Here is an 18,083-nt window from a genome sequence, read left to right as displayed (position 1 = left end):
GTTACAAACATTTCTTCTACATAGTACATAAAACCTTGTTATCTTCACATCCTAGAAATCCTTACAACCTTGGTTCTTATTGGTAACACCTTCTTCCCCTCAGTTTTTTGTTTTAGTAGTAGTGTGAATACACCGTTTTTCTATCACGGTTTTATTCTTTTGCCCTCCTATTCTGCTGCTGTACCCAGAGTACATACTTTGGACAGTGAATGGCAGGAAATATTTGTTCAAGAACTACAAATAAACCTTGGCTGATATCACAGGAAATATGGCATTACAAAAAAAAAGAGAGGTATCTATCCACTCTTTATTGGCTAGTTGTGGCTTGAGGCTCTAGCAGTGTGAGCTAGGATATCAATGCCTTTGCTCCAACACACCTTTTGACTGAACCTGTTGTATACCCCTGGGTGAATATTGAAGACATACTATTAAGACAGATGAGTGATAGTGAGCACGAAGGAAGATAACACGTAAACATACATTTAAAAGTTTCTGAACACATATTTCTGAATGATGATGAGTTAAAAAGAATGTTTTGCTTGGTGCCATTGGTTGTTTCATAGTTTGAGAAAAAAAAAAAGTAGTTATCACCTATGAAGTACATTTTTCTGTGAATGGAAATGATCTTGTCACATTCATAGGAAAACCAGCAGGAAATGAGAGCAATTTGATGATGATTGCGACCTCCTGTGAACCCCACCCAAATATTGCCTATTTAGAGAGAGAGAGTGTAGTGATAGGGATTTAATGAGAGATTTGGTCTGTTTCTAATTTCTCTCACTCTACTTGGAGAAACGGGGGAATCAGCCGCTCATTTTACAGGAGTAACATGAATGTTCCTCCCTCATTGCTATATGTGGCTGGATTTCATGACTCTATTACTGGAGGAGAAGAAAATAAGGAAAAGCCTTGAGTATTAAGCAGATTCGTGGGAGGTTAATCTGGCTAATCGCTGATGAAGTAGCCAGGAAATTTGTCACTCAATTGCTTATGACATGTCAACTAAATCTTGCCCCCCCCCCCACATCCATTTGTCTTTTTCATTTCTGTCTCTTTGTATCTATATCTACTTCCCATAATATTTATTTACCAATCTATACAATCAATCAATTTTTCCATATCAGTCAGACAAAAACAGACCTGTACATTACATACACAAAGTCTACAAGAGGTGCAGAACATAAATTGTAGTTTTCTCCTTTGTTCATCACAGAGCCACACATATCAATCACTTACATCACTGCACTCTGACAAACCTAATTGTCTTCTTGTGGTATTATAGGTCTTCTCTTTGGTCTTGAAAATTTGTATTGCTTGCTTCTTCTATTTTTCTTGCTTGCTTGCTTGCTCCTTTGTTTGTTCACTTGTCTTCTTGTTCTTACTGATAGATGATATATGAAGCTTACCACCATAGCTCTCCTGTAACTTTGCTATAAACCATCTTGACCTTGGAGTTTTCAAACATGAATCAGGCATTACTTATATAATATCACCAAAAATAGATGTTCTTTTTTCGTTTTTTTTTCTTCAATTTCTTACACAAATTGCTTTTCAAAGAATTACAAGATGGCTAGCATTTTAAACAATATTATATAAGAGGTCCCTAACAATGGGGAAGATAATTTGATATAATTCAGTGCATAAATTGTGATTTTGGCTACATAAGGATATAAGTTCTATCAAACCCACACAATGATCCACATAAGGTACTCCAGGCCCTTCAAAGAAATCATGCTAAAAACTGTACTTCACTAACATGTACACTGCTTTGTAATGATGGAACAATAACAAGATGATATGAGATGAGGTAGACTGACAAGATTAATGTTGATCATCACTTTTTCCCCAAAGAGGTTAATTGGCATCTTTATGACTAAATGATGTCTTTGTCTATCACGATAGGACAGAATACACCTCATTACAGCAGAAACCAAGATGCAGCTGTGAAACTCTATGAAGAGAGTGTTGGGTTGATGGGAAACAAGGCTGATGGGACATAAGGCCAGTGACAAGGAGTTCAGAAGACAGGAGATGTGCTCTGCCTTCCAAGTCTGGAGTCAACCTCCAGACCGTCACGTTGCCATGGCTACAGGGAAGCAGCTTCCTCTCAGCTCCATCTCTGAAGGCTTGATAAATCAAGCCCCCATCCCCCACCCCTCCCCAACCCCTCCCTCCATCCAGGAAGAGCTCCCCCAGGATCTCAAGGACTAGAGTCAGGAAGAAGGGGCTCATGTTAAACATGGGCAAAGTCTTGACCTTATATCCCATACCATCACCCCAGACCACACCCAACCCTACACCATGTATTCACTAGTGAAAGGCCACACAACGTTCAGATCGACATCAATCTGTCAAGGGGAGATGTAAAAATAAACATACAGAATGCTACAAGTTTCACATAGACCTGAAAGATACAAAATGTAAAGGAATCCTTAAATTTAACATGTGTATCAAAAAAAGAATGGTATCACCTATTAAAAAGCAAAATAAGATGAGGTGACAATATTGCCCAATAAGTTTCTCATAAATTTGCACTCAGGATTTCTTATGTTATGTTGTAGCCAATAGAATTCAATTTCAAATAGACACTAACTTTTTTTTTTAAATTTGATGTCATCACTGTGAAAAAACAACTGAAATTAATCCTTCAATGGCAGTCAATTTCATCCACAAAATGCTGATTGAGATGAGTTTGTTCATTGAGCAAATAGTTCACTTATTCTTTGAGGTGATTTTCTCCCATCTTTAAATATTGTAACTGACACTTATGGGCTCTTGTAATCAACCCTCCATCATTTGATTAGATGTTGGTATCATGTTTAAGAATTTGGTTGGTTGATACTGAAATTTAGGCTTCGATAAAGGGAGATTTAGTGCATTATGTATTGTGTATGGGCAGAACCTATAGCTTATCTTTCGGAAGATTTAAAGGTTATATAACCAAGTTCGAAATCTGGTGAATGTGGGTGGGTTTTTTTGTTTGTTTTTTGTTTTTTGTGGGAGGGGGGATTTCATCATCTACATTGTATTCTTCAATGATCACCTCAAAATAACATGGTCAATCACCCTAAATCATGGATGATGTAATGAATCACTTAATTTGCCAGTCTTGACAAATTTCTAAGTCTAGTTTTGCTCGTTTTTGTACTTTAAGCCTTAGTGACGCAGTGACATCAATGCCATATCTGTTTTGCAAAGCAGTTGCAACAAAATTCCCCATTCACATTAAATACGTGAGACTTCAATTTCACTTTTTCTTTTTGCTTGCTTTTATGTAGGTCCCGTCATACTTCTCTTTTACAACTTGAATATCACTTTCTACCACTTCTCATCATAACTACTGTGTATATTTTGTATGTATATTCTTTTATTTGTTTACCATTGACAAAGTACAAGAATTTGAGGTATTATCTTTTATGTAACATTATATGAGAAGTATGAAATAAATTGAAACAGAAACTTAAACTTTTTTTTCTATTTTGATTTTGATTTGAAAGAGACTTCTGCCTACCTTTTTATTTTACACATGGTACTAAAGTCCACTTGAAGTGTATTGTTGTTTCCCTATAACGTCTGTAGGTGTGACTACCAAAAAGTAGAATGGATGAAAGTCATCCTGAAAGTAACAATGTTGAGTGCTAATCTTGTAAACTGTTAACCAGTTTGGCAGCACACACTTGGGTACAGCACAGAATGAACTAGGGGAGATTCAAACCCAAGAGTAGAAATGACAAGAGTCGGGACTATGAGATGATGGCGGCCATGCTTTCTACAACAGTTTTTAATCATATTCATCATGTGTGGCTATAATTTGAAGATTTGAGGATCCATGAAAAGATAATATCATAAACTTGAGATCTGTGTAAAACTGAAATCCCAGTTGGAGATCCTATCCCCCAAAATGCGGATCACAGAACCCATTGTGTTGCAGCAGACAAAGCAAACTGCTGTGACAATTAGGAAAAATAGGACAGGATATTGATCTGGCTGGATACAAGCCTATATACATCACACATTCGCATCAATTGGAAGTCATCCATATCCTTACATTTTCCGCTTTTTAATCTGATTATACAGCAGTTCAATTTTTTTCTTTAGAGTCAGTTTTCATCACAAATATATAGAAAGTCAGCATTCCTGTGAATGTTAATGTCAATTTAGTTATCGATTTTGGTATATTAATTCATAGAGCACTGACGTACATACACTTCAAAGCATGGAGATTATACTTTCAGTATACTTAAAGGGGAAATCCAGTCCAAATATAAGTTAGTCTGATAAGGAAGAGTAAAATATTACCAGTTCAACGGTTAAATTTTGATCAAAATCAGGTGAGAAATGAGGAAGTTACGACATTTTGAAGTTTCGCTAACTTCTGCAAAACAGTTCTTGTACAGTGGATATAAATATGCAAATGAGTGAGCTGACAATGTCATAACCTCACAATTTTCCATTGATCATGAAAAAAAAAATGATGAAAATTCAATGTTTCTGTCATTGAAGTCTGAAACATGATGTTATTCCTGGTTGAATATCTTCATAATAGTGACCAGTTAGATATATCAGGATTTGAGCCTCAGGCATAATTGCGTTTGAATGAAAAACTGGAAATTTCAAAATTTTATGTACAAACTATATGGCATGTTGTGAGGGGATGGCATGCTCACTTTGCCATTTGCATATTGATATTGACCGTTCAAGAACCGTTTCCTGAAAAATTAGGGAAACTTTAAAATGTCATAACTTCCTTATTTTTCACACGATTTCAATCAAAATTTTACAGTTGAACTCTTAATATTTTACTCTTTCTTATCAGACTAACTTATATTTGGACTGGATTTCCCCTTTAATTCCTCTTCTGAATTTGGCCCTATGCCATATATGGGTAATGTTTCGTATCAAGAAGGGATTTGAACCTATAGCCATCATATCATGAGTCACAAGCCACTGGGCCTCTGAGTTCAGACAGTATTTAACCTACACCTGTGTGTGAGTTCCAATGTTGTCAGTGGCCTAGATGAGGAAAAATGATACAAACTGGGTTAGTAGCCCAGAAATTTAGAATCCAATTTCCAACATACAATCCACACGGCTTTGGATCCCATAGACATAGAGGAAACAGGGCTCATCAACTGAATTAAGCACTGCAACGGCCCACATGAAGCTAAAATATCCCTCGTTTCATATCAAGCACTCCCTGTGCGATCTCCTCTAGTTATCGTGTGTGGTTTGATTTGTGCAAATCTTATTAGAGTGGAGGGGCCACTTCTGATAGAATATCAACTCTGCCAAAACTGAGAACAGCTGTGAAGTTTTAGCACAACCTAGGAAATTTCCTTCTCATGGTAATGAAACAGCAGTGTCTCTATTAATTCTAATGCCTAATCTTTACTCACTGAACTAGATCTACATATGACTAACACTTCCAACAGAGAATCTGGAACTAATGTTTCTGGACATTACTGCTAAATCAACATCCCTGCCATTCTTTTCGTTTAAAACACAGACCTGTATAAAATACACACTTGTTTAACAATCAGTACATCTCTATGAAGCATTACATCTCTTGTATGGATGTTACTGAATTCTCTGTAAAGGGAGCCATAGTGGTATAAAATATCTTGATATCTACAGTACTATATTTCAGATCCTTGCACAGCAGACTACAATATTTAAGATTTGCATAAACTTTGCAATTTCATCAGGCTTTAGACTACAATTGGGTCATTTTTTATGTTATTTTTCTCATAATGACATCCAAAGGGTACTACGTGTATATCCTGTGATCTTGCTTTAAAAGCTTCCACACGTTTTCATCTAGACTCCAAATAGGCGCGGAGAGGAAATCTTCCCAGCATTCCGACGGAAGGATCGTCTTCATCCACCCACCACACATGACAGGTTGTGAAATGTTGCTAGTAGTGAAGGGGATGCCATCTTCACCACATCCACACACTGCAAACAGCCTGTATCCTCACATGTCAGCTCATAATGAACAGTTGGTCACATGACAAAACCCCTCCTAGTCTTGTCACAAGGAAATTCTTTAGGGTATGACACGCTTCATTCAGGTTACTGCTTCATGATTCCAAATGCATCAAATTTGGGTAATAAATTCCAATTCAACTCAACTCAGTACAAACTAGAAATGTCGCTATGGCGACTGTTATGCCTCCGCCATAATGCATGATTCTCCGATGTAGGTCTAAATAGTACACGTGGACAATGTGTGATTACATTTTCACAAAATTGGCAAAATGTTAAAATGACAAGTTTGTTACAAATGTGTTGAATGCTCACCTTCCTTGACCTATATATGAGAGCATGTATTTGGGATTTACAGACTTTAACTTGACTTTGACTCATTCATATGTTTATGTATTGAGTAATTTTCAAGGTATGGAGAAAAGGTGCGATTTCTGTATTGAACAGTAAATTGTTACCATTTTCATCTGGCCTTTGACCCTAAAATTCATACAATAATCACTGTAAGGCAGAAGATGCATAAATATGTAGTACGTTTCAATATAACTTTAGCCACTTCCGAGATATGGAGGAAAAAATCAATTCAGCACTTTCACTTGATCTTAGACCTTTTGACCTCTGAGGCAAAAACAAAAGAAAAAAAACTTTCCAGAGAATCTCTATTAGGTTAAACATGCATACACCTAGTGTAGAAAAATAATAATCCTGCTGGCATTGCGTAAACATGGGGGAAATAGTAAAATTTGGAAGCGTTGCCCTTGACCTTTGACCCCTGACCTTTGACCCCATGATCTCTAAATCCTCTCGATAATCACTGCCAGTCAGTACTATGTTCCATATGAAGATACCTTGAACAATTTCCAAGTTACGGAGAAAAAAGTGAAGTTTTAATATCTTTACTTGACCTTTCGACCTTTGACCTTTGACCTCATGACCCAAACTTTCACCAGAGAATCCCAATTGCATAATGCATGTATACACTAAGTTTCAAGAAAACATCTTCAGGCATTGCATAGGTATGGTGGAAATAGTGAAATTTTATGTATTTGACCTTGACCTTTTACCTTTGACCTCATGACCAAAACTTTCACCAGATAATCTTAATTGGGTAATACATGTATACACTAAGTTTCAAGAAAACATCTTCAGGCATTGCACAGATATGATAGAAATAGTGAAGTTTTATGTATTTGACCTTGACCTTTTGACCTTTGACCTTGATCATGTGCACCCAAAAGTTGATAGGCACAACTTCACCCCCTAATACACATACATGCCAAATTTCATTAGGATACCTCAAAAGGTTTTGATAGTTACCTTGTCCACAAAATTCATTACGGACGGACGGAAGGACGGACGGACAGACAACCCGAAAACATAATGCCTCCGGCACCACTTCGTGGCGGAGGCATAAAAATAAAACAAAACAGTCTCCCCACTCCCCCCCCCCCCCCCCAAAAAAAAAAAAAAACCCTGATAAAACAAAAAACTGATGCATTTTCTGGGAAAGAGATCTCTAAACATATTACAGCCAAAAATTATGAATTATACACTATAACAATGTTGCTGATTTGCAATAAAAAAAAATGATATCAAAATAATGAAATGATCAAACTTTAAAAACTACAAAAAGTATATTAGTTATTTAGTTATAAAGTAGATGGGAAAGCTACCAAATGTTTATATGACTAAAAGAAGGGAGGAACACAGCAAATTTTAGCTGCCATTTGACATGAAAATGTCATGTGATGGAGCAAAATGTACAATGTAACACAAATAGATTCATGGAATGATCAGACACATACCACTGAATAGTAAAGAATCTTTCCCAATCTCAAATTTGCCAAAGCACTAGTGCCATAATCAACGTCAACTCATTCCTTACTTTTCCTTTTAGTGGCTTATTCACATGGGGAAAAAAAAGACAATGCCCATACATCTACGAGGAGGCAAACTGTCTACAAACCTTTTCTGGATTCCTCACTCACGTGAATCTCTATCATCCCATTCCTCTGATGGTAAAAATTTAGAAAATTAAATCCAGCACCAATATGGTGCAATTTTGTATTCTTGGTGTAACTGTTAAAACTTCTGTCTAAGAAACGATGTCTGAATGCTGCGGCATGGGAGGCTGATGACAAAATTAGGGCTAATCAATTCTAATAAATGAATTAGAACCACATGGTGAAGCAATCACCAAGGAGCATGCACAAGATGGTAGGTAGCTCCGGTAATCATCGTATGGGGTGGGAAATACATCATGAAGACGAGCCATGGTGCTGTATTTCCATGACATGAAGGCTTTCTCTAAGAATTATATTGTAAGTCTCATTGAGGGCACTTTTCTTCATCTGAAATAAGTTCTGATGAATTAACAGTTGCCTGCCTAAACCTCTGTAACTGTCATCATCTTTATCTCAGTGTTTTGCAGTACAAGTAGGGCTCATGACTTAAACAAACATGCTGCTTAATTGACTAAGGAAGGAGTCTTCTAAGAGCTCTGTGGCTACTGTTACAATCTTGCAACTTTGTTAACACAGGGAGGTGGAAGTGTCTTCCACTTCCCTGGTTAACAGACCCACATCAAGTAAAATGCATGGGACTGTGCAGGAAGTACAAATACTTGTAGCACACACGTCTGCAACAACATATGGCCCACCTGGAACTATACAACATTTTATGGGAAGTCATATATATACTGATAGAATGTACAGAGTATTATAAGTAACATGTGTACCTATTTTGTGAAATACTTCCAGAACAAATCTACTAAAAACATCATTAAAATGTTTCATGCAATGAGACAGCTTTTGGTTGAAACTAGTTTCCCTACATATTGAAGTACAAATATTGCAATTTGTAGGTGGATAGCAAATGCTACAAACATATCAAAATTTGTACTAGAAATATATCTGTCTTATCAAAAAGAAACTAGAGCATATTGATGAATAGTTCAACAAACCACTAATTGATAATTCCACATCCCCCTGGTTTCCAATAGGTCAACATAAGTTTGTTGATCTGCAGGCTCTCCACTAAGCCTCCCTTCATCCCACAATAAGCTCCTGGCCAATCCCTCACCAAGAAGGCCCTCTATTCTCTTTCAGTTTTGATCATTACTAACATCATATCATTCACAACCTAACTGAAGTCCACAGAATTATCAAAACTCACATACGATCACAAATACGACTTGTATTACAACTGAATACCCATTACCTATCTGTAGTATCGTCAAACACTTTGACAGCAGGCCTATTCTTTATTCCCTGAACAGTCATCCAAACAATAGGTACATAATAATCCATCAGGTGAACTGCATCCATATTTTGAATTCATGTTTACCTGCCATCAAAAAAAAAAACAATTAAAAAAATGACTGGCTATTACTTAAAGAGTCACAAAATAATATAAGATTTATGTAGCCATCAAACTGACATAAATCTTTAACTTAAAGGCTCTATGTCACTGTGCAGTATGGAAGCAGATCTCCTATAGGATTTACAAGTCTCTTCACTTTTGTGAAGTAATTAGAAGATAAAAACTATCAAGATCACATATAAGTGACAAATTAGGGCATGTTGAATTTATGACAGTCAGTTACCTACAGTGTACTGGACTGTGCTGCCTCAGCCATTTAAAAAAAAATCAAATTAACTTCTGATATAAATTGTTTGTTTTTGCTACAATAAAAAAAACAAACAAATTAATTAATACAATATATCATAGAGCACAGCGGTGGTGCTTTGTTAGTCTCGGTTCCTTTAACAAAATGTCTCCAAACATACTTCATCCAATCTGTGATATTTTGCCGTGATCAAACTATCCTATCACAAGCTTTCTTTGCATACATGTATTTCTGGAAAGATGTATACAAAGTGACTGTAGATGACATATAGCAGCTCCTCCCCTTCTAATGCCTAATCACCCCTTACTCTGAGTATGTTGGGGATATTTGATCAGTAACCATGACAATATCACTGGTTCCAACGCTACAAATGATATCAATGTGGTTCGTTTGGGGTTTTTTTCCACATACATGTAATGATCACGAGAGGGTCAGTGAACTCTTGGAGAACTTCTACAGTTTATTCAAACTATAGATGAAGACATTTCTTTCCTTTAAAATAAAAAGAAAACGTTGGAATACAAGCAAGTACTTCAAGTTTCTGTTAACCCGTTGAGGACGGCTTGATTTTGCTACAACACGCATTTCCCATAGACGCTTGCCCGAGTATAGTCGGGACTCGTCCTCAACGGGTTAAAAAAGGAAGATTTATTCCATGATTTTTAGCCAAAACATACAAACTATTTTTACATGGAATAGCAATATAAATCACTTTGTTTCTATGAAAACTTGTGATCAAAAGGCAGTGCACAGTGTGACCTTTGACCTAATGAAGATCATGTCGGTGTAATATCAACTTTGGGTGCATCAAAATCACCATTCAAGAGAGAAAGTGCTCTCAAGCCTGCAATACTTGCCAATCCTGTCGACACAATTTCATCATCTTTAAGCTGTGTGATTCCAAACTGCTGTACAAGTCTATTCAGGCTTCTCATCCCAACATTTTGTACTGGCCTCCTCAAAGCATATCGAAAGTTGAACCCATTCTTTCATCTTGGTCTCAGATCCATGAATTCACACAGTCACTGACAAATCTCTTTCTTCTTATATTTCTTTGAGTTTTTGAACAAAAAAGAGCAAACAAGCTTATTCATACTGTTGTGTAATTGACCATATGGGTAACAAATTAGAAGCTGGTCAGAGTCACACATGTACACTAAAGCTATGGAATCATAAGTGGTTGCATACAAGGCTATGAGGGGAGGGGAAGCTGAGGGCATTGATGTGAGGTTCTTTTAATTAGTACTGTCGTTAGCAATCTTCCTGCCAGAAACTTGGCTTGCTGTCTTCAAGCTGTGTGGGTGTGTAGCTCTATCTCTGATTCACTTGGCTTTACTGCATGTTACGCAGCAATTTGCCATGATCCTCAGCTGATAAACACTAGGTCAATTAGTGACAAGTTTGCTGCCACAGAGAGCCCCAAACACTCCCAGGGTCCTCTTCTTTGACCTCACAACTCCTTACTTCAATTCTAGATCAGACATCTGATTTGAACTTTCCAAAATATTACGAGATAAACACTTTCTTGCAAAGATAGAGGCCAAAAGAGGGATTATCAGTAGATTTTCAAAGTCATGGTACTAGTTAAGGGTTAAGGTCAGGTCAGAGCAGCCATCTTTAAACCCCTTGGAAATTTTGGCAACAGAACTCTGATATCACTGACATTTTTATACACATGCAAAGAAAGAGTATTTACAGAGAGAGAGAGAGACAGTGAGATCAAAAGGGGGGGGGGGGGGAGTAATGTGAGGGGAACGGAGGGGAGAGGGAAAGAACAACTTGAGGAGGTCTAGTAGCGCACACAAATTCAACATTTAGAAATTTTGCCCTGTAATTGTGAGTTCACCAGTACTAATAGGCTGAACTTTTACCAAGAGAGTGACAACATCTTGCATAATTTACACTGAGATGTATGCACTAAACCAAGAACTAACCACACATATTTTTCCTCCAACTTAAGACCCTTCTCTAAACACACTTATAGTGTGATTTGGGATCTGTCTATGAGGTATATATGTCTACATAACAAACACAGAGAATTGGAAAGATCAATGTTTGATACCTGAATCTGAATACATAACAGAGACACATGCAAGTTATCTTAATCTAACAGTGTGCTAACTTAGCAATGCCTGTAATAATACATAATACAGATAATACATAATACAGTTGTACCTTTTAAAGGGGAAATCCAGCCCAAATATCAGTAAGTCTGATAAAAAAGAGTAAAATCTTACGAGTTCAACATATGAATTTGACTGAAATAGGATGAAAAATAAGGAAGTTATGACATTTTGAAGTTTTGCTCATTTCTGCAAAACAGTTCTTGTACAGTGGATATGAATATGCAAATGAGTGAGCTAACCAGGTCATAACCTCACAATTTTCCATTGAGCGTGTACAAAAAATGACGAAAATTCAATGTTTCTGTCATTGAAGTCTGAAACATGATGTTATTCTTGGTTGAATAGCTTTAGAATAGCCATAAGTGAGATATACCAGAGTTTGAGCCTCTGGCATAACTGCATTTGAATGAAAAACTGGACATTTAAAAATTTTATGTACAAACTATATGGGAAGTTGTGAGGGGATGACATGCTCATTTTGCCATTTGCATAATTCATATTGACTGTTCAAGAACTGTTTTCTGAAAAATTAGCGAAACTTCAAAATGTCATATAACTTCCTTATTTTTCATCCGATTTCAGTCAAATTGTTACTGTTGAACTCGTAATATTTTTACTCTTTCTTATCAAACTAACTTATATTTGGACAGGATTCCTCTTTAAAAGTAAAGAGATTTGGGTTAGAATATGCTTTTGATAAACTTCCACAATACAGTTGAACCTCTCTTATCCGGCCTCCCTTTATCCGGATCTCTCTATTATACGGACGCAATCTCGCCGTGATTTTTTTTTTTTTTTTTTTTAGTAATTACGGGAGGAAAGGGGGATTCCCAACTCCTTGAGAACTCCTACACAAACACACATGAATTACATATACTTGATACATTTCTTAATAATTATTTAGGTAAATCTTCCCAAGAATATATAAAAGAAAATGATTTCATTCTTGCAAACACAAACCTCTATTTTGGGGTCTGTTACTGAGTGTAACAATGAAAAGGTTGCAGTATACACATTACTACATGTGGTACTACAATGGGCTACATCAGTACATGTGTATGTATATGTACATGTATAAAGCATTGAGTCTCCCGTATCCGGCCAAATCCCTTATCCGGATGAGCCCCGGTCCCGACTTGTCCGGATACGAGAGGTTCAACTGTACTTCAAAGTGTGATGCACCCTTATGCCACTGTAACTGTAAGAAGAGTAGATCATTATCATCAGTCAATGAGTGGTCTGTCATCTACTTATCTACTCTACAGTAATTGAAAACACTTGAACTTGTGGCCACTTGTGACTCGTTGTAACATCCACTCTTCAAAGGGGAAGTCCAGATGATTTTCATACTTTCACATCATGTAGTACATATGTCGACAGCTCCATATATAGATTTGTGGAATTTATTGTGGTCATTGAGCAGAGAAACCAATACTCTGAAAAACCCAAAACAAATTAAACTGAATGAGGATGATAACATCGAAGGCTCACATATTCCAGTAATGTACACTTGTAGCAATGTAATCCATTAAAATACTGCTTGCTTCTGATAACAAGTTCACCTGTGTAGAATTTATTCATGCTTTCTTCTTTTGTTCTGCTTCCTTGAACCTTCACTCATGCATTCTTATGGTAAAGCTGCCTTCATCCTCCTACCATATAAGTTATAACACAATAACCTGTATTACAAACCTTTTTTCAATCATTTTATACACAGGCACCCAGTGTGAAATTTAGTATGTGCAGAGTCTAGCCTTTACAGACCCCCTACAGGTTACAGGTGTATAGCATTACACTACACCTTCTAGCATTAGACAGGGTATTTGTTACAGTCTGCTACAATCGACTGTTTCAACTCTTCTAACTCATGCCTCAGACTCATTTACTTAAATATTGTCTTAGGATATCTGACATGTTATATCAACAAATTATTACGAAGGGTTCAACGTTAAAGGGTTGTGATATCTGCAGCTTGAGCCCTAGAAACTGTCTATGGCTTCCATCACTACTAATATTGCATTACTACTATAACTACTACTGCTGGACTGTAAGACTAGTCGGGCTGCAATTGATGACAGCACAAATTTACTCATTGCTGATTGGTTGAGAGATGAATGTCAAATCAGATCAAGCTATCTCTGTTTTCAATCTGCTTCAGTTTGGTTATGAGATTTGGTATTCATCTCTTCTGCATTAAAACTTAAGTAAGATAAACACCACTGTAGACATCTTCAGAGGGAATCATACTGGACTAAAGGCCTTTCAGATGAGATGCATAATATGAGACAGTAGAAGTGACAAATAAAAATCATTGTATCATGTGGAAGGAATGTCATTGATGTGTCAGTTATCCTTTTCTGACACATCCTTTCTATCTCCCAGACACAGGCTTTTAATAGCTAACTTTCTTTCTATTCTCACTGGTGGTCAAAGTCTCTTCATCTTCCCACACCCTGCTGGCCCCTTTCAGCATCTCTGAGTTACTGGTGAAAAGTGATGATGACAGCTAGCACGATGACACCCGTCTTCTTCTTCTCGTATCACACAATGTGCCTGATGATACACTTTGATAATTATTGCTCATCAACTGGGGTGAACCACAAGGGGTTGGCGTCATATGCCTGCTTTTTCTTACAGTGTGAGCAGATACATGTAGGTGGACCACTTCACCAGGTTAGCACCGTGCTCTTTGCGATGAATGAATGAAGTGAGTTCTTTCATGTGCGTGAGTTGCAAGTAACTCACACACAGAACCTTCATTAAATGTCCTTTCCGAGTGTTTTGCCTCTTACCAGAGGGGATAGTAAAATCAAACGCAACATTACTCAGCTAGACTTGGGAAATCGAACCCAGGTTAATTGGATTGGGAGGTACACATGCTACTGACTGAACCAAATCTCAGTTCAATGATATTAGCAACAATAACAATGATGATGAAGCTGACGTCAACAGTGATGACAACATCAACAACAACAATAATGATAATGATAATAATGATAATAACAATGATAATCATGATTACAAACAGAGGTAGGACCAATTTCCTGCTCCAATATCCTCAATTAATTACAATCCATAATGAAAGGGTACGTACTTTGAAAACCTGGCTTGTTGTGATCCAAGACTTCCATTACCCATCTTGTCCTTGCCCTGGTAGATGTCGAGAGGGCTGATTCTAGCCGTTGGGGGCGCTATAGTGGATGGCGGAGAGCGCGGAGGCATCAGATTCTCCCTGGAATGGAAGCGACGTGCGGCAAGCCTCGGTGAGCCGTGAGGGGTGGAAGGTTGGCTGGAAAGACTACTGGAATCAGAAGCATCTGAGGGAAGAACGCCACCACCCGGACGATATCGATGCCGTCTTTTACGCTGGATAAATCACACACATGACAAAGACATTATATCTTTCAATGGATATGACTACAAAAATACAGCTGCGTTTCACATTGAATAAATCGCATACGTATACACATGTACATTATCAAAGACACCTATATGGGGGGGGGGGGGGGGTGGGGAACAGACATCATAGCAAAACTTTTAAATGCTAAGATACCCAATTTGCACAAGTTTTTTTTTTTTTTAAGTCTTATTTATGAAAAATTATGACCTTGCTAACATGGGATTTCCCTCCAAACAGAAAACATGTAAATAAACATGAAAATGCCAATATGTAAAATTTAGAGGCATTTGACTGGGCTGATTGGCACACATATAATACCTTCCATATGTTCAACCCTAGGGGCTTATAAGATACTATGCTGTTGCAGTCATCTTCTTTTTTTTCAGTTGCTATTAGTTTTACTTTGAAATTACCCTAAAGAAAAAGTACTTTGAATTCTTGTAATGAATATCAAAATTGGCCAAGATTACAAGTTGAACAAAAGAAATCATTATATTACAATCCACTGCAGAATAAACTCAATATAAAAAGTAACCAGTATTAAAATCTTGGTGACTTCCAGCTCAAGATGATAACCTATGACCTAAAATGATAATATTGATACAAAAATACAAATGAGTATAAAGATTGTGGAAGAAAAAAAAAATATGCAAAATTCTAGACAGGACTACTATAGTATTCAAAAGCACACTTTCAGGAATTTAAACATCAATATGAAACAAGTTACTGCATCCATCATTTAAATTTGTGAAGAAAGATCACTTAGCAACAGCACAAATATTCCTTAACAACCAATCCAGTTTTAACCCGTTGAGGACGAGTCCCGAGTATACTCGGCCAAGTGTCTATGGAAAATGCGTGTTGAAGTAAAATCACACCGTCCTCAATGGGTTAAACTGGACACAGGTCACTGGTCAGTCTGCAGTCAGGCATCATCTTCATTTCTTCCTCTTCTCCTCCTTCAAGAGGCCTCACAGTGGAACACTAGAAACAACCTCGCTGCATCACTCTGGGCTGGGGTCAAGTTTAGTCTAGACTTGGAGCCAAAAACAGTCACTTCACTTACTTCATATGACTCATTTCACTCCTTCACTATCACCATCATAAATCTGGGATGGAAAGTTTTATTTTATCTTCCAGGAGCACATTGCAAGAGAAAATTGTGCCCTAATGGGAGAGAACATCTCACAAATCTGATGTGCTTTAAAGGGGTATATCTCACCAGTAGGAGGAAATTTGGTACCTCTTTGGATAATTCAAATGTTGATAGATGGATCTTAGTGTAGGGTGTGTCATATTTTGAACAACCTCACACTACAGTTAAAAGGAAAAGTCCCTTCAAGAATGAGATTTAGATCCAAGAAAATTCATAAATCTGGAAAAATATGGCAGATATAAAAGGCTTTATGTTGCTAGTCATTTGCTGAAAAAATAGATTTTGATTTTCCCCTTATGACCTTTACAAAAATAAGCGAACTGTCTCTCCACGCAGAACTCATAAGACTACACTCTGTGCAAGCATGACTTTACACACATGATTATTTGTAACTTCTGGACAGAAACACAGAACCCTATGCGATGTTAAACTTTGTAAACCTATAATAAGCTAGAACAAACCAGTACTGGTACCTCATTGAATCTAACTTCAGCACACATTCTACAGATTTTGCCCCTTTCTCTTGAATTTTCATCAAATGACTGGCAAAATTTACTGCTTGAATTTGTGAAGATTGATCTGCGATGTTGTAGTATCACATGATATTGACACCAAGGCAAGGATACAAGATGAGCATAGATCTTTCTGATGGATTGAAATCATAAAAGAGTAAATGGACTGTACAGTAAATCAACAGCTTTTGGATTATATCTTTCTTTCTTTTTTCTTTCTCCTTCTCTTCCTTCTTCTCTTCTTTATTTTCCTCTTTTATTAATCTCCTTTTTCTGTATTTCTTTTCACTTAGAGCCAAAGTTTTTGTCATATACTGTATATGCCATATTTTTGCAGGGTTTTAATTTTCATGAATTTACATGCAGATATATTAACTCAGATCCCAACAAGAATGCGACATAATGCGTACAACATCACGTGTACTGGTACAAAGTATAACATACACGAACAAGGTGCATGATAATACACATTAGTCTTGACGTGCCTCCTGTATGAAAGGAAGTGCACTCTTCACAATTTCTCCGTCTATTGCTGTTTTCCACAATCAAGAATTTAACAACTCATGAATTGGCATATACAGTAAACTAAACATCTAACATTCAGCCACATTTCAACATTATAAGCACACAAACGTAACACACATAATCTTACTTGAATATGACACAAGTGATGGCCGACTCCATACAGTCACTATCAAAATCTTTCATTTAAATGCAAACTTTGACTAGAACTATGAATCTAAAGCAACCACAAAATTCAAACAGAATATATTGTCACTAGGGGGATTACCCACTGACACTATTCAGCTATCAGACAACATTATCTGAAAAGCTGTGATTTGGTCATAAAAATTGCTTTCTAGAAGAAACTAATTTTAGTTCAACTAGTTATGGGGTGGCTCATTATGCAAATTCTCTGACTCTTGATGGTATATAGATCATTGGTATTCTCTGAAGAAAAAAGAAGAGAAACAAGCAAATACACAAACAAAACTTGTGGCAGACATTGGTATACTGCAATTATGTATGGATGGCCAAATGATGATAATAACAGCAATAATACATACTGAGTAATGCCATCAAGAATACGGATCATTTGGGCTGGGGTGAATACTTTTGGTTTTACACATAAAGTTGTGTTCTTCTCATCACATATTTTGTTATCAAACTTCACATACATGTATCTCCTGAATCACAGCATCCTATCAACCAAGTTTTACACTTTCTCACATAAATCTTGTTTGGGCTTCAGTCAACCCAGGACAATGCAGGCCAG

At 36.9% G+C, this 18,083-nt stretch overlaps 1 protein-coding gene across 1 annotated transcript in view; it reads right to left on the bottom strand.

Annotated features, from left to right (window-relative positions):
* LOC139721357 (uncharacterized) overlaps positions 1 to 18,083 on the bottom strand; it is a 176,580-nt gene that overhangs the window by 96,390 nt on the left and 62,107 nt on the right. The window contains exon 6 of the mRNA XM_071632674.1: positions 14,834 to 15,105. Within this exon, the coding sequence (XP_071488775.1) occupies positions 14,834 to 15,105 (272 nt within the window). The remainder of the gene's footprint in view (positions 1 to 14,833; positions 15,106 to 18,083) is intronic.

The sequence above is a fragment of the Diadema antillarum genome, unplaced genomic scaffold, assembly GCF_040938485.1.
Source record: "Diadema antillarum isolate AM-2024a unplaced genomic scaffold, OU_Dant_1.0 scf00000141, whole genome shotgun sequence".
In the NCBI taxonomy this organism is placed as follows: domain Eukaryota; kingdom Metazoa; phylum Echinodermata; class Echinoidea; order Diadematoida; family Diadematidae; genus Diadema; species Diadema antillarum.
This window is presented reverse-complemented; position numbering and strand designations above follow the sequence as displayed.